Raw genomic sequence first — 26,270 nt, forward strand, 5'->3', positions numbered from 1 at the left:
GAAACAAATACAAGTAAACACCACGTCTGGGATTCAAACCTGGAACCTGCACATTGTTCCTGTTTTAAACAGTTCTGAGATGGTGACAGGGACAGACTCCCAGGCGAGGTCTGTGGTGTCAAGTCTGAGGAGCTGGGCTCCCACTTACCCTGTTGTAGAACGGGTGCTGGGGGCCCGTAAGGCCGCTGTAGTAGCTGCTGTGCGGCTGCGGGGAGACCACCCCGCCAGCGAAGGGCCCATTGAAGGAAGCAGAGGACGAGCAGCCCGACGCAGCCTGACTGTACCCGGAGGGCGCGCGCGGGGCAGCTTCGTGGAGAGGGAGCGGGGGATACGCCAGTCCTCCAATATTGATCTGTTCTCTCGCGGCACGAACATCTGGATGATTCCATCATATTCCAGGAGGCAAAAGAAACAGGACACTGGGGGTCAGCCCAAGCACCACTTCCTGCGAGGGTGACTGCTCAGAAACAACTGTCTCCCTCAGGCCAGGGATCAGCCTAGACTGAAGAAGTAGCCAGGAAACCTCGAATACTGCACAGGCCTGTTAGTGACAGACATCAAACTAGTCCGCATCAAAACTGCCAACACGCCAGGATTCTCTTTCAGTTACCACAACTATTAGTTTTTTCCTTCCTTGGTAAGGATTTGTTCATCTCTGACTTTTTAAAAATTCTGATGATCCATAAGGTGCTACCAAACCGTTAACTTTTTAACTCATACTTGTCGAGCACTGCCAGAGACAGCATCACGTAAGACTGGCCAAACTATGAGACTCACTCAAGAGCCACAACGAGGCTGCAAGACAAAATCCACCTTGGACACGAGCCTTCCGACAGGGACAGGAGGGAGTGCACAGGCGTGGTTAAATGATCTGGTCTAACTCCTGGAAAACTCAGTGCGGCGTGGCACAGCCTCATCGCACAACGGCGTCTACACGTGTGTGTGCGTCTGTCATAGGATCGCAGGAACTTCATTTGCTCCAAAACCTTAACATCTCACATTCAAGTTCTAGTTCACATATTTAAGTTAAATTGTAGAAAGTAATATAAAGGTCTTCTTCCTTCTATCGATCAAGGACAGAAGACTGGTAAGAAGAGCTTACAGCGGACTGGTGTCTTCAAGTCACCACTATGACGGAAGAGATCTCGTCCCCAAGCCCCACAGTCAGTTCTGGGGGCAAGGGGTTGAGAACATACTACAGTGAGCTCAACAGTAAGAATGTCTTAACATTACCAAAAGGATTCAAGATTCCTAATCCTTACTCATTTATTCTCCCGAGTAGTACCTGGGTCCGTGTTTCCTGGTCTCCCATGGCCGAGTTAGAAACAGCAAGTCCCCGAAGGGTTCAGAGAGGGGAACGAAAGCACTCACCCGCAATGATCTCCCGCAGCTTGGGGTCCAGGTTCACAGTGCAGGGCAGGAAGGTTTTCACATCTCGAGCCACAAGCACCGGGGTCCGTGAGGACAAAAATACTTCAAAATTTCTTATGTCACTGTCAATTTCAAGCAGTGGCTCAACATCTTTAGTCGTCGGAATATTCTTTGATACTCTTCAAGGAATAAACAAACAAAAAAAAAGGTCACTGATGTCACTATTTGAGAAAGATGAATTCTACAGGCAACAGAAATGATGCTGTTTACACAAACAACATTTTAAGCACTTCACTCTTATTCCAAAACAAGTTTTAAGAAACCAAAGAAGGAAAAAGAATCCAAAGTGGTCTTGTTAAAAACCACTAGATTAAAATGAATGTGCTTACGCTGCCTTTGGCCAAAGGCAGGAAGGGAACCGAGAAAGAGAGAAAGGAAAAGCACCCCCACAGCAGGATCCCAGTGAGTCTCCTCCCAGTGAGGACCAAGCCATGACCTCTCCGCAGAGGGATACTGGGAGCGGGCAGCACGGACGTGACCTCTCCGCAGAGGGACACCGGGAACAGGCAGCACGAACGTGACCTCTCCACAGAGGGACACCGGGAGCGGGCAGCACGGATGTGACCTCTCCGCAGAGGGACACCGGGAGTGAGCAGCACGGACGTGACCTCTCCGCAGAGGGACACAGGCAGTGGGCAGCACAGACAGAGCTGACCCAAGTCACACAGCTGGAAGGCAAGACAGGTCTCTGCTTCCAGGTCTTTCATAAAGAAAATAAATACAAATTTTAACTTAAAACATACTTACTAAATTCTCAGGTTGAGCTAATAAAATTGTTATTTCTGTAGGTCAGAAATAAATCTCTTTAGCTAAAACTATAACCTCTGATGAAAGAAATCATCAAAGATGCAAAAAAAAAATACAGAAGATATCCCTTATTCAAGGATTGAAGAATTAGTATTGTTAGAATAGCCACACAGCTTAGAGCAAGCCTCAGACTCTGTGCAAGCTCTACAAAATACCAACGATATGCATTACAGAGAAAGAATAATCCTAAAATTCATGAATAGCCATAAAAAATAACAGAACAAAGTGATCCTGAGCAAATAAATCTGGTTTCAAAGCATACTACAGTGCTATAGTCATTGTAACAGCATGGCACTGGTATAAAAGCCAAAGATCTGTGGACTAGAATAGAGAACTGAAAAATGAATTGATGCACACACAGTTGAGTGATTTTTTTTAAAAAAGATTTGCTTGTTTGTTTGTTCATTTGTTTTAAAGGCAGAAAGACACAGGAGATCTTCCACCTGTTGGTTCACTCCTCAAATGGCCACAACAGCCAGGGCTATCAGGCCAGAGTCAGGAACTCCGTCCTGACAGCCAACTGATTTTGCCAAAAATGCTGAGCACACACATTGGAAAAGGACAGTATTTTCAATAAACGGTGAACTAGATATACACACGTGGAAGAATGTCTCATCACATGAAAATCCAACCCTATGTGAGTCAAAACCTCACTAAGACAGCAGCTCAAATTTGAACATAATGTCTAAAGAAGGAAATGACTGTCACCCTCTTTTCCTCAACACACACTATATGCACATATCAAAATGATACACTGTAGCCCTAAATATGTACACTTAACAACTGATAAAAAAAATTTAAAGGAGAAACTTCTAGAAGTGATGGCTATGTTCACTTTCCAGCCTGTAATGCTTTTGCAGGAATAGCCATGCATCAATACTGGTGAAGTAGTACAATTTATACCTGGCAGTGTGCTGTGTACTCATGGCACCCACACGCCTCACTTCCCAACTAAGTCAGTGATAGACAGCTTCCAAGGAGAGCGACGTGCTCGCAGCCTTCCAGATGGGAAATGGGAGCCTAGACCAGCATCTGCCATGTTGTTTCTTTGGGACCAGAACTTAAAGCTCAGACCCCACACATGCCTGGGAATCAAATATGAAATACCTCAAGGCAAAGCCAGAGCGCAAAATCAGCAAATAAGAACAGAACGGGGTGCTGGAGAGAACAGACCACAAGCGAGGGTGTCTGCATGGCGTTCAGGAAGGCCCTCTGCACACACAGAGGCAGGAAACTGACACTCTCCCACGTGGGATGGCCATAATGAACTGATACTGAAACTGATGATTAAAAATATTTTAACTGAAATGGGAAAGCTGGAGAACTGGACAGCATCATTGCTACAAGTGTGAAAAGCACCTGAGCCTGCACAGTAGAGTGAGCTCATCAACAGCTGAACTCCCAAAACACCAGGGGCTTAGTACAAAACAAGGAGGCAGGAAGACGTTGGCCAAAGCACAGCTGATGAGTCCCATGGAACAGACCCGGGCAGTGCTGAGGCCAGTTCTGCAGCGTGGCCCTGGGACAGTGCCCTCCATGCAAGCCCATGCTGCTGTTTGCCAGCGCACTGGCCACTGATGAGTCCCATAGAACAGACCTGGGCACCACCGATGTCAGTTCTGCAGCGTGGCCCTGGGACAGTGCCCTCCGTGTGAGCCCACGCTGCTGTTTGCCAGCGCACTGGCCACTGATGAGTCCCATGGAACAGACCTGGGCACCACCGATGTCAGTTCTGCAGCGTGGCCCTGGGACAGTGCCCTCCGTGTGAGCCCACGCTGCTGCTCGCAAGCGCACTGGCTGCTGTGCCTTCCAGGTTGGAGCCACTTTCCTCTCCTCTGCAGCTCAGTTCATCAAACTCTTTTGCTCAAAGAGATATTTATGTAAATGATAAGCTTTGGGCAGTGGGCCAGCAAAATCATATGGGCCTTTATTTTTCAGATATTTTTCCAAGGCTATTAGCATTTTAAGAATTTAAGTAACTTTACTTTTCAATTAAGAGTGAATTTAAATTCCTAGTATTATGAATCATATGAATTAAAATTGCCAGCAGTTAAATGGCCCATGGAGAGCACTATAAAACCTCAGGCATCAAGGATCTCCCAGAAAGTTCAAATGAGACTTCTCTGGATGCACCAAGCATAGATGTTGTCCATGCCAACATCAACGTAAGTTACAAGCATTTTGATTATAAATGACAGTAGCTTAAAGAACAGTCCATATGAATTCCTTGGCAGAAATTACATAAGCCATTCACATTATTTCCATTCAAAAAGTTTCAAAGATTTCTATTTTAAATTAAAATATAGGCAGTTTTTACAGTAGAGCTTATGAAGAAGGCATCATTTATCATCCTTTAGTAGTTGCCAAATAACATTCTTTAGTAGGACTTTAAGATCAAGATAAATTTTCCTTAAATATTTTAAATGGAAAAACTCTCATATACCTTAGAATTTTTAAAAATTTATTTATTTTTATTGGAAAGTCAGATATACAGAGAGGAGGAGAGACAGAGAGGAATATCTTCCATCTGATGGCTCACTCCCCAAGCAGCTGCAATGGCTGGTGCTGAGCCAATGGAAGCCAGGAGCCAGGAGCTCTTCTGGCTCTCCCACGTGGGTTTAGGGTCCCAAGGCTTTAGACTGTCCTTGACTGTTCTCCCAGGCTACAACCAGGTAGCTGGATGGGAAACTGGGCCACCGGGATTAGAACCGGCGTCCATATGGGATCCTGGTGTGTGCAAGGTGAGGACCCCAACCGCCATGCTATCTCGCTGGGCCCAGTACATTAGAACTTTACTTACATTTGTCCTTATTTAGGTAATTATTGCAAATACAACCACATTCTTAACTCCCTTTCAACTCAATCACTGCTTGTACATAGGTCCACAATTGATTTCTCTTTTGTCATTCTTTACCTTGAAAATTTTGATAAATGTATCAGCCCTACTAGGTTTCTGTGGGTTCCCTGGGACTGTTCTGTAGGTAGCGTCACGCTGTCTGTGATTTCAGGCAGCACCGCTAACTCCCTTTGTTCTTCTTGTCTAACTGCGCTGGCTAGGACTGGAAGCACCAAGTCACACAGCAATGGCAGGCCTGGGAGCCTCGGTCAACTTAGACTACGCTAACAGTGTGAGAAACCAGCTGACTTCAACAGTGAGCATTTCTTCTCCATTACCCACGACGCTAGAGGCGTTTGCACTCTGCTAAAGGTCCTCCCTCATGTGACACAGAATGACAATAGTACCCTGGTCTCTTAGAAGGACACGCATCACTTCATGAGTGTTGGAGTCAGGCTTCAACACTCAGGTTTCTGCAGCCTCGGCGGGGGTGCCTTCGCCTTGCCCGTATCAGGCAGGGGATGTGCCACCTTCCGCCACTGAGGATGATGGTGGCTGCAGGTGTTTCACAGATGTTTGTCATCACACACTCTAAGTCCCTTCTACTCCTACTCATCTGTTTTTATTAAGAAAGGAAAGCTAGCAAACGTCCTTTCCTATTCTCTTGTAATCCTTATACTTTCTGTAACATTGGTAGTAGTGTCCCATTTTTTAAATTTTAATTGTTGGCAGTATGAAGCACACCGGATTCCAAAGGGCTAGTGATGTAATCTGAATTTCAGAGGAACAGAAGTGAAGACTATCTCATCTGCTCTTTAACATACCAGTTAACCTCTTAACCATGCCAACACTTCCCAGGCACATCAGAAACCGCTGTGGAAGCCAATCCCAGAGACCCCCCCACATGGGATGTGGGTATCCCAAGTAGATTGGCTGTGCTGTAGCACCCACTCCATGCATGTATTTTTCCCATTAATTGTTTTTTATTTTTTGATGACTTTTACATAGTTGATTAGGGTGGTAAGGGTTAAGGGCTACAGAAAGGTGGGTGAGATCACCATTTGTTGGGGTCTGTGCAGTGGATGTAGGGGACACGAAGGTGTGAAGAGTATTGTTCCATTGCAGGCAGGGCAGCAGGGAACTTCCCGCTGTTTGGCAGGGCCCCACGGACAGCTCTGCAGCCACTTGAATGCAGCTCCACCTTCTTTTGCATGGACACCAGACCACCCTGCCAGGGAATTCTAATCCATCCAGGCATTGTTTGCTACTGTGGGGCTGGCCTTTTGCTCAGTGTGAGCTTGGAGGTTAATGTCGGTGATAGGGTCTTGCAAAAGGGCCTTCTATTATTCCTACTGTCTTGGCTGTCCCCATTGACCTTATGCTAATCAAGGGACCTATATTTAGGCTTTCATTCTTTCCTCATTCTTTAGATTCCCCTTTTCTTTGTGATACAAGATTGAGTTGTAGGATAAGAACTGTAGCAGAAACTTTTATTGTTTCTAGGTAAAACTAATGGCAGACTTATCCTTAGAAATTCCCAACTTGACCATGATTTCAAAAGTCCGAGCCAGAGTTTGACTGATTTTGTATAAATAAAGTGGACAGCTTTCCCGCATGGTCCATTATGATGATGAAATCCTAGTGGTCCGTCTTTCTTCTTTGCGCCTCATCCACGCACGCTTCGCGAGTTCCGAACTCAGCTGGAGCTGGACTCCGGTAACCATTCCCACATTATCTTTTTTTCCTTCCTGTATCTGGGGGAAGGGGACAGGTAAGGCCTCCCAAATGCCTCTGCAAGCTGGATCCAGCCCCCCAACAGCACCCCAGAGTCCCTGATGTAGGGCATGCTCTGAGGGTCCTGCTCAAGAGGTTTTGACAGTTTAACAGTTCTGAATTACTGCTTATCTCACCACTCCAAGCATGATGAAATCTCTCCAGAATCCACTGGTTGACATAGTCCACCTTAGAGTCTCCATTTGCCCAGATATTCACTGCCAACATTTGGCTGGGGTAGTTGATCAACGTGTTCTGTCCTTGGTCCTGTACCAGGTGTTGTCGGCAGATTCCAATGTACTGCCATGTCCTCCATGTGCACCTGGATATGCCTAGACGGAGCACCACTACTCTAACACACTGAGGAGGCCCAGCTCTGACACATGCACTCCACAGTCAGACCATGGAACCTGCAATTCTCTCCATGGTTGGGGTTCTGAGTCAGGCAGTTCAGCCGTGGGGATCCCCAAAGAAACTTCTTCTGAGGTGATCCTAGACTTGATTCTTGTGTGTGCCTGTCAATTCAGGGTTTGGCACAGTCTGTCACCCTAATCAGCTTATGCACATGTAGGTGGTTGCAACTGCTAGGTCAGTTCTGTCTCCTGCCCTGTCTTCTACACAAACCAATGGGTGCTGCAGCCCAGGCCAATCCTGCCCGCCACATACTCAGCCTTCATGTACACCCGTGGGAGCTGCAGCCTAGTCGAAGTGACCTGCAACAACCCCCACCAGGCCCACCCCCATCCCGGTTCCCATGCTTGCCAATATGTACAGGAGACTGGTCCAGTCTGTCCCACAACATCTCATTCAACTCTTATGCATGTTAGTGGGCACTGAATCCTAGTTCAACCCAACCAGCCCTGTTATTCAGCCCACACGTGTACCACTCTCTGTCTAGCCATGCCTACCCCAGTCCTGGTTCTCATGCTCACCAGTCAGAGTGAGGTGTCCAAGAGGGAGGGTGTCCAAGAGGGAGGTGGCCACTGTTTCCCTACCAGACCCACTCCAACTCCAGGTTCTTGCATACTTCAGGTGTTTCTGCAGTTTAACTTGACAAAATTTGTACCTCATGCTAGCATCTGCCAGCTGATGCTGTGGCAAAGCCCAACCAGCCCTCACCCACCCTGGCTTATACAAGCACCAGAAGCAACAGTCAGCCCAGCCTGGCATTTTCTTAATCCAGCTCACATGAGGCCACCAGGTGTTGTAGCCTTACCCGGCCTGGTCTGTCCCATCCCAACTCATGCTCTCCAGTGGGAGTAGTGGTCCAAAAGGGGAGCCCTCCACATTCCCCCTACCAGCTTTGCCCCCTCCCTCCCTGGGTTCTAACGTGTGCTGGTTGGGCACTGCAGCCCAGTCTGGTATGGCCCACCTCAACTTGGCATTTGCCAGTGGCTACTGTAGTTTGGCTGGGCCCAGCCCATCCCCAATTCCAGCTGATGCTGGTGGGGGGCTATAGCTAGCCTAGCCCAGCTGGTCCTCATGTGAACTAGCTTGTGTTGCTACCCAACCCAGCCTGACCCACACTCTATTCTGGTGCTCAGATTTGCCAGTGGGTGATGTGAACTGGTTCAGCCTGGTTTGTTCCTGGCCTATGCCAAACGTATGCCACTGGGTACCATTCCCTGGCCTGGTCTGGGCTGCTTCCTATTGTGGTTCTTGCACTCACCTGCAGGGACTATGTCCTGCCAGAGGAGTCGCCCAGGCTCCTCCATCAGAACCTCTCCCATTGCTAGATCTCGTGCATGTTGGTGGATCTATGAGCCAGCCCTACTTTGTCCACCTCCCGTCCTGGCAGGAACAGTGGCCTTTCCTGACTGGCCTTTATCCATCCAGTTTTTACAGTTGGGTGTTATACCCCAGCCAAGCCCAGTCCACACCCAGACACGGCTCACTCATGATTCAGCAAGGACAGAGGCCTAGCCCAGCCTGTCCTAGACCTTCCCTGGTTCTCCAGAGCAGCAGTGAGTGCTGGAGTCTGGCCCAGTCCGGCACACCCCAGACCCAGTCCACACTTGTGCTGAGGAACACTGCAGTCATGCCCAGACCAGAACGCAGCCCCCACTCTGGCCCTCACACTCACCAGCGGAAACCACAACCCAGCCAGGGCATCCCCTTTGCTCCCCAACCAGGCCTGATCCTAGCCACAGATCTCGCACATGCCAGTGGATGCTCTGATCCAGCTTAGCATAGTCCCTTACCTGTCCTGGCCTTTGCCTTTAGATGCTGTAGTCTGGCCTGCCCGAGCCTGCCCCCAGTCCCAGCTCTTGCCGGTGGGTGCTGGAACCTGGTCCTGCTCAGTCTGTTCCCACCTCTGGCTCATGCATCCGGTAGATGGGACAGCCTTGCCTGGCATGACCTGCTGCAGTCTGACTTCTGCACTTGCCGGTGAGCTAAGGCCCTGCCCAGTCCACCCCCTTCCAAAACCAACCCACACATTTCATGCATGTAGTTAAGTGATCCTGCCAGCATGGCCCTTGCCACCCAACCCCCCAGGGGGTCTGAGGCTTTTATATATTTAGTGCCTTCCCAACATGAGCTTCAATGGCAGGAAGAGCAGTCATGGTTTATGGGTACCTGTGATTGCCAGGAAGACTGTGGCTCCTGGAGTCAGCCTGGCCCAGCCCCCTGCCGTGGCAGTAATCTGTGTGTGTCACTCCCTCTCTGCCTTTCAAATAAATACACACATCTTTTTCTAAAAAGGGAGTGTGTGTGCCTATTTGTCTTTACCAAATCCTTAAACAGACCCCGGCCTTGGCAGTGACACATCCTTGCCTTCAGCTCCAACACCAAGCCTGTACCTGCACGTCACCCTCAGTTTTTCCATTCTTTCTAAAGCAACAACTTTCGGTGTCACTGCCTCTGTTATACCAGGCTCTGTTTTCTTCACCTCCATTTTCTTGTTTCTTTCCTGCTGCTAAATTTTAAAAAACAAAAAAATTTTATTTGAAAGTCAGAGGGAAAAGGAAAGAAAGAAATTCCTTGTACTAGTTCACTTCCCACAAGCCCACAGCTGCCAGCGTTGGCCCATGCCAAAGCCGGCCGCCCCCTCCAAGTCTTGCACCTCGGGCAGAGATCTCCACGCGTGCTCTATCCCAGCTGCTCACCCCAAGGGCAGGGATCCCCACGCGTGGGCCATTCTAGCTTTACCCATGGCCAGTAGCAGCCAGCTGGACTGCATGTAGAGCGGCCAGGACACAAACAGGAACCCGTAAGACACGCTGCTCTGACAGGAGGCAGCTTTACCTGCTACGCCAATGCTGGTCCTGCTGCCTTTAATTTGCCCTTCTAGTTCCTGCAGGTATAATTAAAAATCGTTCTTCATTTCTAAAGTAGGCACTTAACAGCCATGAATTTCCCTCTCAGCACTACCTTTGCGACATCCTGTAAGTTTTAATCATCCCTGAGATTCTTACAAATGTGCCTTGATAGCTATTTAATTATTCCACGAGTCACTTTTCATGCACTATTGGGAAGTGCGTTAGCCTAGGGGCTCAGAGAGCACAGCTTCCCTGCAACAGGTCAGCAGCACGGTTAGAACCTGCAGGCCTCTTGCATCCACGGCAGACTCATCTTGCACACAGCATCTCTCAGGGCGGGGAGCAGGGCTCTGGACACACACAGGACAGAGGCAGGCGCCCTCCTAAGCTCACTGAACCCACAGTTTAGAGGCAATGCCTGCAGGAGCCACACCAGGGAACAACAAAGCCTGCTCACTCTCTGCAGCCAGCTACGGAATCACGACACACTGCCCGTGGCTCTGCTCCTGGTTTTCAAAAAGACATCTGCAGGTAGTTAACGTGAACCACCCTACCTGTCCTTACATGTTTAGGGGTAGTCTAATGAGGGTTAAATAACGCAAGCTGGAAACTATCTAAATTGCCACAGAAACCACGTATAAAGCTAAATTGTTTCACTCTTTGACTGACTAGAAGAGCTTTCTATGCTTAAAACAAAACAAAACAAAACAAAAAAACAAACCAAAAAAGCCCCTCCCCACTGAGGGTGTCTATCTTCAGGACGAAGGAGCTGGCCAAACCAATGCGGCCCAAGGTCACTTCTCTCGCCAACCAAGGACAGTCCTGTCGTCTTAAGAACAGAAAAGGGTCCAGTAAGTAAACTCAGCAGGACGCCAGCACCCCCACAGCTTGTCTCCCAGCAATCAAGCTCCAGACTCCAGCTCCCCAACTCCTGCAGCAGAGGCACCCCTAAAGCCCACTCACCCCTCCCGGGCCAGCCAGTTCTCTACTGGCCCTGTCATGGTCATACATTTCAGCTGTGCACGCTTCCTGCTCAAATATGCTCCAACATGGGAAGGTCAATGAGGACCAGAAATAATGGGCAAAACTTTATGATCATAAGAGGTTCATTTGCAATAACTTTTAAAGCATTTAATCACTTGACATAAAAGCATTCACACACAAACAGAAATGAGGACAACTAGAATGTTGGTGCAGCTGTGGTGGGCCGAGCTGCAACTGGGCGGACTGGGCAGGGCCAAGCAGACCTTAACTCACAAAAACAGAAATCAGGATGGAGCACAGGTCATGCCGAGGTAAGCTCTTACACCAACTGGTCTGAATGAGCCAGGGACAGTAGGCCACAGCATCTAAGGCAAAGGCCAAGACAGGTGAGGGGCTATGCCAAGCTGGGTCAGAGCAACCACTGGCAGGCGTGTGATCTAGGGTTGGGAATAGGCCTGAAAGGGGAGCTAAGAAGACACCCTAACTGGGTTGGGGTTCCCACTGGTGAGTGTGGGGACTGGAGTGAGTGCTGTGTTCTGGTCTGGACATGGCTGCAGTTTCCCTTGGCACAAGTGTAGACTGGGACTGGGCACACCAGGCTAGGCTAGACTCCAGCACCATCTGGTGCTCTGGAGGACCAGGGTAGATGTAGGACAGACTAGGCTGTGTCTCTGCCCCTACTGAGCCATGTGTGAGCCGTGTCTGGGTATGGACGAGCCTTGGTTGGGCTGAAACACCCAAAAGTAAGAACCAGAATGGTTCTAGCCTGGTGTGTCCAGTCCCAGTCTACAGAATGGGTTGAGGGCCAGTCAGGAAAGGCCACTGTTCCTGCCAGGACGGGAGGTGGACAAAGTAGGGCTGGCTCATAGATCCACCAACATGCACGAGATCTAGCAATGGGAGAGGTTCTGATGGAGGAGCCTGGGCGACTCCTCTGGCAGGACATAGTCCCTGCAGGTGAGTGCAAGAACCACAATAGGAAGCAGCCCAGACCAGGCCAGGGAATGGTACCCAGTGGCATACGTTTGGCATAGGCCAGGAACAAACCAGGCTGAACCAGTTCACATCACCCACTGGCAAATCTGAGCACCAGAATAGAGTGTGGGTCAGGCTGGGTTGGGTAGCAACACAAGCTAGTTCACATGAGGACCAGCTGGGCTAGGCTAGCTGTAGCCCCCCACCAGCATCAGCTGGAATTGGGGATGGGCTGGGCCCAGCCAAACTACAGTAGCCACTGGCAAATGCCAAGTTGAGGTGGGCCATACCAGACTGGGCTGCAGTGCCCAACCAGCACACGTTAGAACCCAGGGAGGGAGGGGGCAAAGCTGGTAGGGGGAATGTGGAGGGCTCTCCTGTTGGACCACCACTCCCACTGGAGAGCATGAGTTGGGATGGGGCAGACCAGGCCGGGTAAGGCTACAATACCTGGTGGCCTCATGTGAGCTAGAGCAGTGAAAAACCAGGCTGGGCTGACTGTTGCTCCTGTTGTAAGCAAAAGTCAGAGTGGGTGAGGGCTGGTTGGGCTTTGCCACAGCATCAGCTGGCAGATGCTGGCACGGGGTGCAAATTCTGTCAAATTCAACTGCAGACCTAACTAGAGAGTGCATAATCCTGGAGTTGGAGTGGCCTAGGAGGAAAATAGTGGGCACCTCCCTCTTGGGTTACTACTCCCACTGAAGAGCATGAAAACCAAGATTGGGGCAGGGGTGGCTAGACAGAACAGCACCCGCCAGTATATATGTGGGCTGGATAATATAGCAGGTGGGTTGCACCAGGATTCAATGCCCATTGACATGTACGAGAGCTAAATGGGATATGGGACAGACTGAATAAGTCTGCGGTACATGTTGGCAAGCATGGGAACCAGGTAAGGGGCAGGCCTGGTGGGGGTTATGGTGAGCCACTCCGACTAGGCTGTAGCTCCCACTGGTTTATGTGAGAGCCGAGTATGAAGTGGGCAGGATCAGACTGGACTGCAACAACCATCAGTTCGCGTGGAAGACAGGGCTGGAAATAGAACTGACCCAGAAATTGCAACCACCAGTATAAGTGTAAGGTGATTGGGGTGACGGACTGTGCCAGACCATATACGGCAAGCACACACAAGAATCAGGCCTGGGATCACCTCAGACGAAGTTTCTTTGGGGATCCCTCCAACGGAACTGCTGATCTCAGAACCCCAACTATGAAGAGACTACGTCAGCCAGTGGATTCTGAAGAGATTTCATCGGGCTTCGAGTGGCAAGATTGGCAGCAATTCAGAAGTGTTGAACTATCAAAACTGCATGAGCAGGACCCTCGAAGCGTGCCTCACATCGGGGACCTATGATGGGTGGGAGGCTGGGGTTTTTTTCCCTTTTATCTCTTCTCTTAACTCAGATACAGAAAAAATAATAATAATAAATAATAATAATATTAATTTGGAAACAATGGTCTTACCCACTTTCCTATAGCCCTTGACCCTTTGTGTCCTAATCAAAAAATTACCAAAATAAAAGAACTAAAAAAAAAAAGATGGTGCAGCAAGCTAAGCGGGCTGCAGCATCGCAGGCATCCCCCGTGAGCTCCAGCTCGCGTCCCAGCTGCTCTTCACTAACGCGCCCAGGAAGGCAGCACACGGCCCAGGTGCTTGGGTGCTTGGCACCCATGTGGTGACCTGAACGGAGTTCTGGACTCCTGACCTGGACCTGGCTCAGTGCTGACCCTGGCAGCCCTCTGGGAGTGACCCAGGACCCAGGCTGCGGAACATTCTGCCTTTGTCACTCTGCCTTAGAAGGAAAAGAATGACAGAAATACAGTTGTGGGAGGGGGGCCCAGGGGAAGGCGAGGGGAGGGAGAAGCAATGGGAAACCGGAGGCAGGGAAAGAGAAGGAGGGGCCGGGCAGCCAGGCCACATGGCTCAACTTGCCAGTGTTTTCAACTGACTGGGAAACAACTAACGTTTACAAGATGTCTCCCTTGGGCCCGGCGCGGTGGCGCAAGTGGTTAAAGGTCCTCGCCTTGCACGCCCGGGATCTCATATGGGCACCGGTTCTAATCCCGGCAGCCCCGCTTCCCTTCCAGCTCCCTGCCTGTGGCCTGGGAAAGCAGTGGAGGACAGCCCAAAAGCTTTGGGAACCTGCACCCGCGTGGGAGACCCGGAAGAGGCTCCTGGCTTCGGATCGGCATAGTATCGGCCGTTGCGGCTCACTTGGGGAGTGAATCATCGGATGGAAGATCTTCCTCTCTGTCTCTCCTCTCTGTATATCCGCCTTTCCAATGAAAAAAAAAAATCTTTAAAAAAAAAAAAGATGACTGCCTTCTAGTAAATGCCATCTTGAGAAAGCCAGTCCATATGAAATGCAACCTGGCTGTGCTACGTACTAACCCTAACAGACTTCCCTAAATCCAGACTTGATCATCTCAGAAAACGTAGGGAAAGGCTGTAACGTTGGAAGGCAATGGGGCCACTGGTACAAGGCACGACAAAGGTGTGTGAGAGCTGGCACCAGCTACCTCTGGGTCTCCAGGGGCAGAAGGATGGCCCGAGTGAGGCTCGAGAGCTGCTTCCCACACTGCTCTTATCTCCCAAAGCAAGGCGGCAAAGCCCCAACCAACAGAACCCAGACGTGGCCCCTCCGTGCCCAGGCAACTTTCCTGCTTGATGTAACAGTGGCTTTTCTGGAGCATGAGTGCACTAGCTTGGGGATTACAGTCTGGTAACCATGGGGATTGGGAAAGACCAACAAGTAAAGGTTGAAGAGGTATTACTGCAGCTCAGCTACAGCACCAGCGAGGCAGTATCTTCCCTCTTGGGAACTGCATGCAAATTTCTCTCTTCCAACATCCCATGAGGTCTTTCAAATGACAAAATGGAGGCTCAGCAAGGTTAAACAGCTGGCAAGGCACTGCCATGGGCATGGCTGACAGAGCTGGATCCTGCCCCAGCTCCCGCCAGGACCACGGGCATGGCTCCACATCCTTGCACCGCCAGCACAACACACACAGAAAGAACAGAGGAGGCCACAGTGTGACAGGCCAGGAAGGCAGCCCACAGGCATGCCTGGCTGACCAGTCCTCCTGGCTGGAGCCTCGGGACTTCTCTGCAGCTTTAAAATCAAGCCTCTCCACCTTCATGTACACATGGAAATTCATTCCTGATTTAAAAACCAAAGCAAACACAGGGCAGCATTTCTCTGTCCACACAATGATAGAAGCAGGTGCAGTGCAGCCTAAACACAGAGCACAAAAACAGCAGCGACTTGCAGACAGACCCAGCCTGCAGGCTGAGCCACACGGACCAGCCCATGAGCCAAGCCACAAGAACCAGCCTGCAGGCCGAGCTGCACAGACCCAGCCCGTGAGCCGAGCCACATGGACCAGCCCATGAGCTGAGCCACAAGAACCAGCCTGCGGGGGGCCAAGCTGCACGGGCCGAGCCAGACGGTGCCCGGCACCTGCAGCAAGTTCCGGGAGGCACACAGCTGCGGTGAGGACTGGTGGCACCTGTGAAGTGATATTCCTCATGAATCTTCCACATCTCTGGAGTGGATTAATTTAAAACATCCTTCCATTGCAAAAAATGTTTAAACGTTCATATTTTCTATATCCGAATAGCTAGAGAAACAAGTGTAAGCATGTTTAAACTGTAATCACAACTTGTCCTTTTTAAAGGTTTCTTTATTTACTTATTTTTTGAGAAGAAGAGAGAGAGGATGTTCCCTTTGCAGTTCACTCCCTCCACGGCCACGAGGACCAGGGCTGGTCCAGGACAAAGCCAGGGTTCCAGAGCTCCATCTGGGTCTCCTGGGAGCCCAGGGCTGCTGCCTCCCCAGCACACGGCAGGCAGCTGGATTGCAAGTGGAGCTGCTGAGGATTTGAACTGTCCTTCTGACACATAATGTGTTGGCACAGGTGGCAAAGCTGGGCAGTGTATTCTTTTTTAAATTCTAACTCATTCAAAAAAAATTAACTCTTCTTTTTAATACTCCTCAGGATGGCTAATTTTTCTCACTATAACTGAATATGTTAAAAATCTTACCATCTGAGTGAATTATTTATATTAATCGTTTTATTAAAGGGTCTGTGAAAGTTTTCATTCAGAAAAAGGAAGCGGATGCTGGGCGGTAAAGCTGCACTAGGGGACAGGCACAGAGGACGGGGGGCGACTCGCAGCTGCGGCAGCTCTCTGCCAGTGTTCTGACGATCATACCCTCAGCACACGGGCCTCAAGTTCTACACTGCTCAGGGCTTCACGTGTTCGAATCTAAATACAAACTTGTAATCAGATCAAAATAAAACTCTTCTTTTACGTACTTTTACCAAAAGTTAACAACTGTCCTGTGAAGTTTTTTTTTTTTCATGGAAATCCCCAATTGATCTCTATTTTTCCTTGTTCTTGTTATTAAAAAAAGAAGAAAGAAAAGGATTGCATCTTATTTCATGGCCAAATGCATACACATCATTTGCAGTGAAATACTCCCACCTTGTGGACTCCCTGAGTATTGCTCTCAGAGATCGTTGGTAACAGTTACATTCTGTAAAACTTCACCTCATCTCAGCATTTAACAGGCATGTTGGCAGTGTAATACTTAGTTTTTCCTCCTTCAAAAAGGCTTTACATGCTAATTTAAAATTCTTAATTCACAAATCTTTATTTTAAAAAAACTCTAGAAAAAAATTTAGCTACCTATAGGCATATCTAATTTTTTTTCCAGTAAGTTTGAACCCTTTAATAGATTTCTTTTTAAAATTGTAAATATATAGGCTTGGTATGATAGCCTAGTGGCTAGGGTCTTCGCCTTGCACACTCTGGGATCCGATAAGGGCGCCAGTTCTGATCCCAGCTGTCCCACTTCCCATCCGGCTCCCTGCCTGTGGCCTGGGAAAGCAGTCGAGGACGGCCCAAAGCCTTGGGACCTGCACCCGCGTGGGAGACCCGGAAGAGGCTCCTGGCTTCAGACTGGCTCAGCTCTGGCTGTTGTGGCCTCTTGGGAGTGAATCAACAGATGCAAGACCTTTCTCTCTGTCTCTCCTCTCCGTATATCTGACTTTGCAATAAAAATGAATAAATCTTCAAAAAATTGTAAATATACAAAAGACTTAAATATTGTAAAATAATCTGTAAACAAAAAAATCATATTTTCTTATGTATTCAACATAGTTTTAAAACAGTAAAATACATTTTACAGAAGTAAACATTGCCATTTGTTTCCAAACAGCTTTAATTAAGATATTTGAGTTTTACATGTTGACACTGGAAAAACACAAGTTTGGAAATTTAAGATTTTTTTGTTCTACAATAGCATAAGATACTAAAAATGGCACTGCAGTTTTAAATGTTAACAAAATGTTTTTTAAATCAATTTTATCTTATTAAAAGCAAAATAAAAGTTGCTGAAAAATCTACCTAGAGAAGTTACAGATATTTGCCAGGTATAAAACGGTACAGCAGATGCATCAGCTATCACAGATTTCATTTTGAAGTTTCCTCTACAAAACCTACCTTAGCGACTGGACACAATTAGAACTGGATAAAGCATTTACTTGAGCTTTTAGTTAATAAGAAACTGCATATTTTCATAGAAATGATAAAGCTGGTGATCTATAAAAATTTTTACTAAATGTGACATTTCCAGTAATTCATAATAAATCCTTCCAAATATTCCTGGGTATACCAACAGAAAAGCGAGTAAGACATTATCCAGAAATGAAAATAAACCCGGGGGTTGGTGTTGCTTGCTGGGATCAAGTTCCACCTGCTTCTAAAACCCTGCTCCCAAGGAACGTGCCAGCAGGCGATGGCCCCAGTGCTCGGGCCCGCCATCCCAGACCCCGGACAAAGCATTCACGCTTACAGCTCCGGGCTGGCCGAGCCCCAGTGGCCACAAGCCTTTAATGAGGAAATCACCAGTGAATGGAAGGCCTCTCTGTCTCTCTTTTAGATTAAAAAAAAAAATTAAATCAGAACAACACAGAGTGTCTACCCACAAAAAGATGAAGCGTTGGCCAGTTTCTTCAAGGTTAGTGAGGTTTCTCATCCGCCGCCCCCTGCCCCACGCCTGGCTCAACCCAAGCTTCTTCAGCGGATAGACGCACTATCTGCCCAGTCGCTGTGTGTACACAGGGATTCCACGAGGTCTCCGAAAGTCACAGTGTGTGGAGTTCACACTCTCATTCAGGAGACAAACATGAAACCAACAGGAAAGCCAACACTTCTAACAGGGCAGCCACGGCAAGTATGGTGCAGGAGCCCTGCAGGACACATGGAACGGATCCTTGACAGGCAGAGAGGGGCTCCCCAAGATGGCTTAAGAGCACCAAGAAAATGAGGCAGAGAAGCCAGGGAACCCCAATATACGATCCCGACCAGTGAGCTCCCTTCATCCACGGAACCCACATTGGGGTATAGAGATCAGGACCCCACTCTGTACTCCTACAAACCACAGCGTTATCCCTGAAGCAAGCCGGGAGCTGCTCCCCCGCCCACAGCATCTTCCTCGCCTAGCAGGTCCCGAGTGTACCTTGGCCCCAAGATGTGACCATTGGAGGGCAGTCATGCTATTGTCAAGGCCATAGACAGCAGTTTTTAAAATGATCCCAAAAGTGGACTATCAGTTTATCATTTTATTCAAAAATAAGACTGCAATGGCCCTAACCACCTGCACTTCTCACACAACCTCATTTTCCCAGCCCTTCCCAGAAGAATCTCAAAATCAGATAGCTTAGCTTGGCCAAGTTTGCATAACCAAATGATAGGCGCTGGAGCAGCAGAGAAATGCAAACACGTGTGGCCAGACTCAGCAAGCAACTCCACTTCCTTGGGGGTGCATGCGGGACAGGCCACGGCCTTCAGCTGGGCAGCCCGACACCAGCCATCACCTCCAGCCCCACTGCTGCTCCTCCCGGGTGCACTCCATGCACTTTTGGGGGAAGGGGCTCCTCCAAGCCTTCACACAGCCCTTCCCTTCCCAGCAACAAGCGCCCTGGGGAATCCCTCACTGTGCAAACTGCACTCTCCGGCTCTCCCTCTTCCCAATGCAACGCTGCCCAGATGCACTCAGAGGGCAGTCCACGTGCTGCCCATTGCCAGCCATGACCTGGAGAAGGTCAAGGTGCTCAGGGTAGCTGGCTCCCCCGGCCCTGTTCATGGAGACAGCATCTGATCCACACCAGGTGTTCACTGACTCCTCTAAGGAAATGGACTCACTGAAAGCCTTTCCTCATAAACGACCAAACACCCCGGGTTGACATCTTTCTCTTTCTTTTCTTCAAGTAACAAAAGAAGACAATTTATAAAGGCTTGCTGCAATGAACTGAAAAAACTGTACCTTTTACCTTCATCATCAGAAATATGAGATTTCTCCAACTTTGGAGCCCCACCCTATCTTGCAATGACCATCAAGGTCGCTCCGAAGCCTCCCACCCCAAAACACTCACACAAACTCACACACACGCGCACACGCACACACATGCGCACACACACAAATTGGGATAGAGAACAACAAGGAAAGCTTGGAACCAGACAGGAAACGGTCAGCATGGACTCACACATGCCTTACTAGGTGGGATACAAAGATTAGTTACTCCTCACTAGGGTATTGAAGATTTCTCTGCACACCCCTCCTAAAACTGTTCTGCACTTCAATTGTTGAAGTTATAAGCCAGTTTAGACTATCCCAAAATCTGCCAAATTCAGCAAAATTAAGCTTCAACACTATAAACTGCTGAATGCTAAAATGAAAATAGCCACGAGACAGCTGAACAGTACCCTATAGCCATTTTAAGGTGTATGGCAGCCGGTTCTGTGTACAAACCAAAATAGAAATGTCAATGAAGTAATCAGAGGATGTGGTTAAGAACTTGCACTTTTTAACATATTTGTTACTCAATTCCATGTCAATTAATTCCATAATGTTGTAAATTGATGTTGATGTTACATTGTGGCTTTTAATTAATCAGGATGATATTCTGCCAGCTCTGCTTTCAGACCAGAGATGGTCTCCCCAAGAAACCGTTGAACTCATCTGGACAATAGGATGTTAGACTCTATGCTTGTAATGAAAGAATCTTAACTGAACTTGAACTGTAATACTGCACCAAGGTGGAGGAATCCACCATGGGGGGAGGGTATGGGGAGGGGTTGGGGGAATCCCAGAGCCTATGAGACAGTGTCACATAATGCAATGTAATCAATAAAAAAAATAATATAGCAAAAAAATTTAAGAATCTAAAAAAAAGAAATATGAGGTTTCCAATTAATGTATTAACAATGAATAAAAAATAAACAGTTCAAAACCAGGGATGCGCACTTCACTGCCAACACTGCCTCTGACTCCACGGATGTTTGCCAAGGGTTTTACAGGTGCACTCTTCACATTAAACTTGGCAAATAATCCAGTGTTACTTGTTTTTAGTCTGATAAAATATGTTTTTTACTACAGGCTACATAATCTTAATTTCAGAACAAACCTACTTTGGTTCATGTCTTATATGGAAATTATCTTGTGTTTGCATAAACAGCTAACTCTTCAAAAAGAAAAAAAAACATTGATAAAAGACTGCACCTTCACATTCAGGGCAAGTGTGTTTGATACAACAACAATTACAAATAAGATGGTAATAAATCTTGAATGGTGACAGCACCCACAGGGAGGTCACAGAGTACCACGGAGACCCACAAGCAGGTAGGTCTGGACCCAGCGGCGGCCAAGCTGCTGGGCTGCCCGTGGCCAATCCCACCACCTGGGCTTCAGCACCAGCTCCAGCCCCAATCCCAACTTCCTGCTAACGTGCACCATGACAGGCTCAGGGAGTTCAATCAGATGGAGTTCTGGAACCCTGGCCTGCGTCTGGCCCACTCCAGCTGTGCGGGGAGAGAGAGAGAAGGGAGCAACAGCTAGAAAAATCTTTCTCTGCCTGTCAGTGCCTGCCTGTTTATGTCTATCTTTTAAATAAGAAGCAAATATAAAAAATTACCAGCCAAATCAAACATGCAACAATGTTTAGAATAAATATTTCCAGTATCTTAAAATTAGCACCGTCAGTACAAAGGGTACATTCTGCAAAGCAAGAGGGATGAGACAACTTTTTTACTTGTCTAATGTCCAATTCTTCATGCGATCCCAATCCACAACTTTGATCCACATGCAAAGAAACAATCTAGGCCGAAAGATGGGTGGGGGATTGTGCACTAACCATCACTAACAACCTGAAGCCAGGAGGGAGTGCAGGGAGCATAGCGAGACACAGGCGCTGACGGGCATGGTGGTGCTCGTCACGTTAACATCAGAAGAGTATCCTCAGATGGAATGTTCTGGTATGAAAAATGTCAACCAATGCACAGAAATACCACTGTTTGAACAGTTTAAAGCGACCAGACAGCACTATGTAAATCATAAATTAGACAGCCATAACTTTTATTCACAGCTGCTTCCATGAAATGAAACATGGCTATCATTCTTAAGTTCCCTAAAAATTTGCTCAATTGTTTTGAAAAAAAATTCAAAATACAGCAAAAGAAAACAAGCTGTTCTGTTATCCTCACCACAAACCGATTCTGACCGAGTCATCCACGCGCAGGCTCCTTGAGTAACGCCAAAACAGACATTCAAAACATTATCTTCATCTTTTAAACTCTGTCACTGCTGAAAATGCTTAACATATCAAAACTAAAGCTCTATACTAAGATATTTCAATGGTTATCTCTAATGCTGTAATAAAAAGTAGATAAAATTTTTTATCTGTAGTTTCATTTTGCTCCTTTTCTTCTTCCTAAACGTACGTTAACAAAAAAAAACCCACAAATGATCTAGACAAAAGCTTTTAGCTCAACACATAATTGCAAGAAAATTACAATAATTGTACCAATTAAAATAATCTTGAATGAACAGTATGTCATCGTAATGTCCCTATGGCATCTAGAGGGATCTACTTAATTAGCTGGGATTGCTTTCCACTGTTAGTATCAAATGTCATTTGTTAAAAGTTGAACAATTTGGAAAATAATTTAACAAACCAATTTTAGCAAACATCAAGAACCAACATTTTCTTTTTCAACTGAATAAAGCAAGCAGATGTGTCATCAAATTGCTATAAAAATAAATGAGGCTTTTTACAGATTAAAAAAATAAATTTTATGACTAGCATTAAAAATACTATTTTCTGATTGTTTTTACCAAATCAACTTCTTTAATAAAGTAAATGAATATCAATTATATGCTGCTACTTTTTTGTCCGCTGTAAATAAAACTTTATTATTCAAATGTCAAGCAATAGCACCAAAGAACCCGACTGTGGTGGACTAAAAATAATCACTGATCCACTCTAACACATGCCAATATCTGCTTTCCAATAGTTTGATCCAACAGTTTGTCATCTTACAGTTTTCATTCCAAGTCATTCTAAGTCACGTTCTTACAAATTCTCAAGAGTTCTTGCTCCACTGCCCTTTCTCTCCCTTGGACTAGCAAGCAGTGCAGACACACAGGCATACTTCTCACTCTAGGAAACGGCACCCGCGGGTCGCATGAAACCAACCCTCACGTGGATGGCAAGCCCACTGAGCGCTGTGACCAGAGCAATGGACAGCGGTTACCATGTCCTCCCGACACCTACAATATGTAACACTTCATATTTACTTAAAATGTTCTCCCGCAAACATTACTTGGGTACCTGTGCTACAGTTCAACCGGCTATTCCTCTGCCTTGCAGTGCTGATACCCCTAGGGACTGCTCCACTTCCCATCCAGCTCCCTGCCTGTGACCTGGGAAAGCAGTGGAGAATGGTCCAAAGCCTGGGGACATGCACCCACGTGGGAGGCCCAGAAGAAGCTCCTGGCTCCTGGCTCCTGGCTTCAGATCGGCTCAGCTTGGGGAGTGAGTTGCCATGTTATCAGGAGACCAAACTGGAGGAAAGGTACATGGGTGCTCTTGGCACTCTCACTCGGACAGCGTTTCAGTAAGTGTGAAAGTATTTTCAAATAGAAAAGTTAAATATGCAAGCTTCTCTTGAAAATTCATGATTTTGTATGAGTGCCTGTCTTCACCCCACCTTCCTGGCCAGCCCCTGCATCCCACACAGATATGAAGACCAGCTGCAGACACCGTGACTCCTATAAACACCCAGCCTCTAGATGCGCTAATCAAGAGTCACCACGAGGAGACAGGCCACTCACAGGGACACAGGAAGGTCCTGAGCCCTTCTTGCCCTGATTTTTCCAGAACATCAGAGTCAAATGGTTAGATGGCCAGTGTCTACAGCAAGGCCTACACGCAGTCAGTGCTTCACGAAGCTCAAATATAGGGTTGTCTGCGGGGCCTTTCAACTCTGGTTTATTTTGGCATCCCTCCTTCTCCTGCTTTCCTTTCTCCTCCCCACTGCTTTCCAGAACAAGCAGGGCTGGCCCTGGAACTCCCGTGCCCAGTCCCCAGCGACACACTGTGACACAGTGTGCAGGGCAGGGCAGCAGAGGGCTGCAGACCCCCCCAGACCCCCGGGCCCCCCAGACCTCCCCCAGACCTCCCCAGACACCCCAGACGCAGACATGCACTAGCTGCCTGACTGTCCCTTAAAGAACTGAACAAGGCGGTAACTGTTCATGTTAAACAGGGAAAACTGATGTTTACATTAAAGTTGCAAAAAAGCCATACAGACTGTTGTTAGGATTAATGAGAATAATTTGTATTATGTCTCTTGAATAACAAACATACTAACATGCAAACATCAGTTTCTTAGGTACTTCTGACAGTGCCGTAGCTCGGAGAGGCCTGCGCACTCTGGGACGTGCATGGACACCTGTGTGCGAACGTGGATGGGGGCTGATGTGCCCCACCCCCTGCCAGTGCCAACACTGCTCCCAGCCCGTGGCCTCCCTCCCCGGACTGCAGGAGGCCAATGTGCAAACCAGGGATAACAACACAGCTGTGAGCGACAGTTCAAGGCCGCGGGCCCACAATAGCGCCAGCACACGGACAGTGCACGCAGCAGGACGGACCTGCTCCCTAAGAGTTGGACGGCAGTGGAACTCCTGGAACTGTCTGAACCTCAGCCTTCCTTGTTCCAAGCCATGCACACCACCTCTCTTAGAGCTGCGACAATTCCAGGGGTACTAACGCATCTGCTGACACCGAGGAAGAAAGGGGAGGGCACCATGGGAAAATCAATTCCATGGAACCCACGAGCATATTCCTAGAGAAACACTAACTCCATGACGCCAGAGGGACGGCAGGCAGAGCCCGAGGGTCTGACGCGGCCCCCAGCGACGCACAGCCGTTCTCACAGCCTCTCTTCGTGCTACTCGAAGGCTTCCTGACTTCAAACCCAGCTGGCCTCCTAAATAAAGGCTTATCTTTTTCTTAGACATTTTCATTTAGAAGCAAAAACCAGCAACAAAAATTTTTCATGAATAAATGAGACTGAAGACCTACCACTTATGACTAGAGGGCTTTTGGTCTAAGCATGCCATGTGAAAAACAAACCACACCACACTGACACAAATCACTCTGAAGAGGTAAACTTCACTGAAAGTAACCGTGCTCTCCAAGTAAGCACTCAGATCACACAGCACCTGCGCTGCACTGCACATGTTTATTCAGGAAATCAGATTTCATTTTTCACTACGCATACTCAAGACCAGATGAACCCCCACCCCGTCTCCACAGGTCTGTGGGAGTGGGCTGCAGCAGCCACCGGAGCGTCTCCTTGCCACACAAGCAGCGGCGCCCAGGAAGGGCTGGGGTATGCACACCAACCAACAGCCATCCCCCAGACTGAGCCCAGCGCTTAGCAGAAGTTAAACAAAACCCATACACAGAAAACTGACAATGCCCAAGGGAAGAACCACCTGCCCTCATAAAGCCTTGGCATGTGAACTAAATGATAAATACACTGTTAGACTTAACATTTCATTTAAATAAATGGGAAATGGACCAGCAGATGGAAGAAGCTGTCTGTGTCACTCAGCCTTTCAAAGACTTAAAGACATCTTTAAAAATAATAAATTCAACCCAAGGTTAAAGCAGAAAGCTCCACATACCTTTCATAGATGGTTTTCAGCGTCATCTGATCGGGCACCCCTTCGGTTTCTTCCAAATAGAGAATGAGCCAGGAAGTCCGGTAGGGCCACTGCTCCGTCAGGTTGATCCAGCTGGCAAGTCTGTCCCAGTTGAAACTGATCTGATTGGCTCTCAGTAATCGCCCTTGATGAAGAGAGAGCATTTTAAAATTCATAGATGTGTAATTGTATAGTGAAATATCTAATAGAGCTACAAATAATTTCCCTCTAAACTTCAAAATTTTGTCTTTTTAAGTCATACCAGAAATTCAAATCTAGTATTGATGTGGCATCCAAAAGCTGAAGGCTTACATTGTAAAGCTTCCAGGGCTCAAACAACTGTTCAGTTCAAGGTCAAGTTTCCATTTGGTTTGTTACTCCTGATCTACATTACCTTCCTCCTACACATTCAGGCACAAATCAGAACCTCACTGTCACAGGGCTCAACACCGCCTACAATGACACAAATCGTCCACTCGCCCTGATGAGCCCGAGGCCTCTCCAGTACTGTCAGCTGGCACCCTCCAACCAGGACGCTCAGCCAGGGGTTACAAATACTCCCAAATCCACAAAGCTCCAAACTTGGAACCACCTCTGGTTCCAATTAAATGAGGATTCTCCAGCCATGCTGACTTCAACCGACACCCTGAGCCAACACGAAGTTGGATGCAGCCACGCAGGCTCGTAGACACAGCTACGTGCTGCTGAAATCAGACGTGCTGTGCCAAGGGCCAAGCTCACGCTCTACCAGTCACCTGTCACAGAAACGATGTTCAGCAGCCTCCTCATGGTCTGAGGACTGATGTCACTGAACCAATCCTCGGTGACCAGCAGCTTCGTGAGGTCGAAGGACATCTGCCGGGTGATGGTCCGCTGCATCTGCCGCCTCCGGTAAGTGTCCTGCAACAGCAATGGCGATGACAATGAACTCACACCCTACGCCTGAGAACCTGCAACGGTGCAACGGCAATGACCGTGATCTCACACCCCACGTCTGAGAACCTGAGGCTTGGTAAGCTGTTACTGAATGCTTTCAACAAAATATCCAAAATTGCAGACACAGAGGAAGACGAAACAGCACTAAAGCATTACTATCGCCATGCAGTTAGAAACGTCAGTGCCAAGTGCCGTGATCTGGCTCCAAAC

The 26,270-nt window shown here is 47.9% G+C and overlaps 1 protein-coding gene across 6 annotated transcripts in view; it reads right to left on the bottom strand.

The window, feature by feature from the left end:
* Nucleotides 1-26,270, bottom strand: part of KIDINS220 (kinase D interacting substrate 220) — an 86,564-nt gene that overhangs the window by 18,724 nt on the left and 41,570 nt on the right. For all 6 annotated transcript variants that reach the window (XM_040992784.1, XM_040992782.1, XM_040992783.1 and 3 more), the window contains exons 21-24: nt 25,880-26,024; nt 25,107-25,269; nt 1,372-1,550; nt 149-375 (exon numbers count right to left, since the gene is read on the bottom strand). In XM_040992784.1, coding sequence (XP_040848718.1) covers nt 149-375; nt 1,372-1,550; nt 25,107-25,269; nt 25,880-26,024 — 714 coding nt within the window. The remainder of the gene's footprint in view (nt 1-148; nt 376-1,371; nt 1,551-25,106; nt 25,270-25,879; nt 26,025-26,270) is intronic.

Source organism: Ochotona curzoniae, unplaced genomic scaffold (genome assembly GCF_017591425.1).
Source record: "Ochotona curzoniae isolate NIBS_2020 unplaced genomic scaffold, NIBS_Ocur_1.0 contig_883, whole genome shotgun sequence".
In the NCBI taxonomy this organism is placed as follows: Eukaryota; Metazoa; Chordata; class Mammalia; order Lagomorpha; family Ochotonidae; genus Ochotona; species Ochotona curzoniae.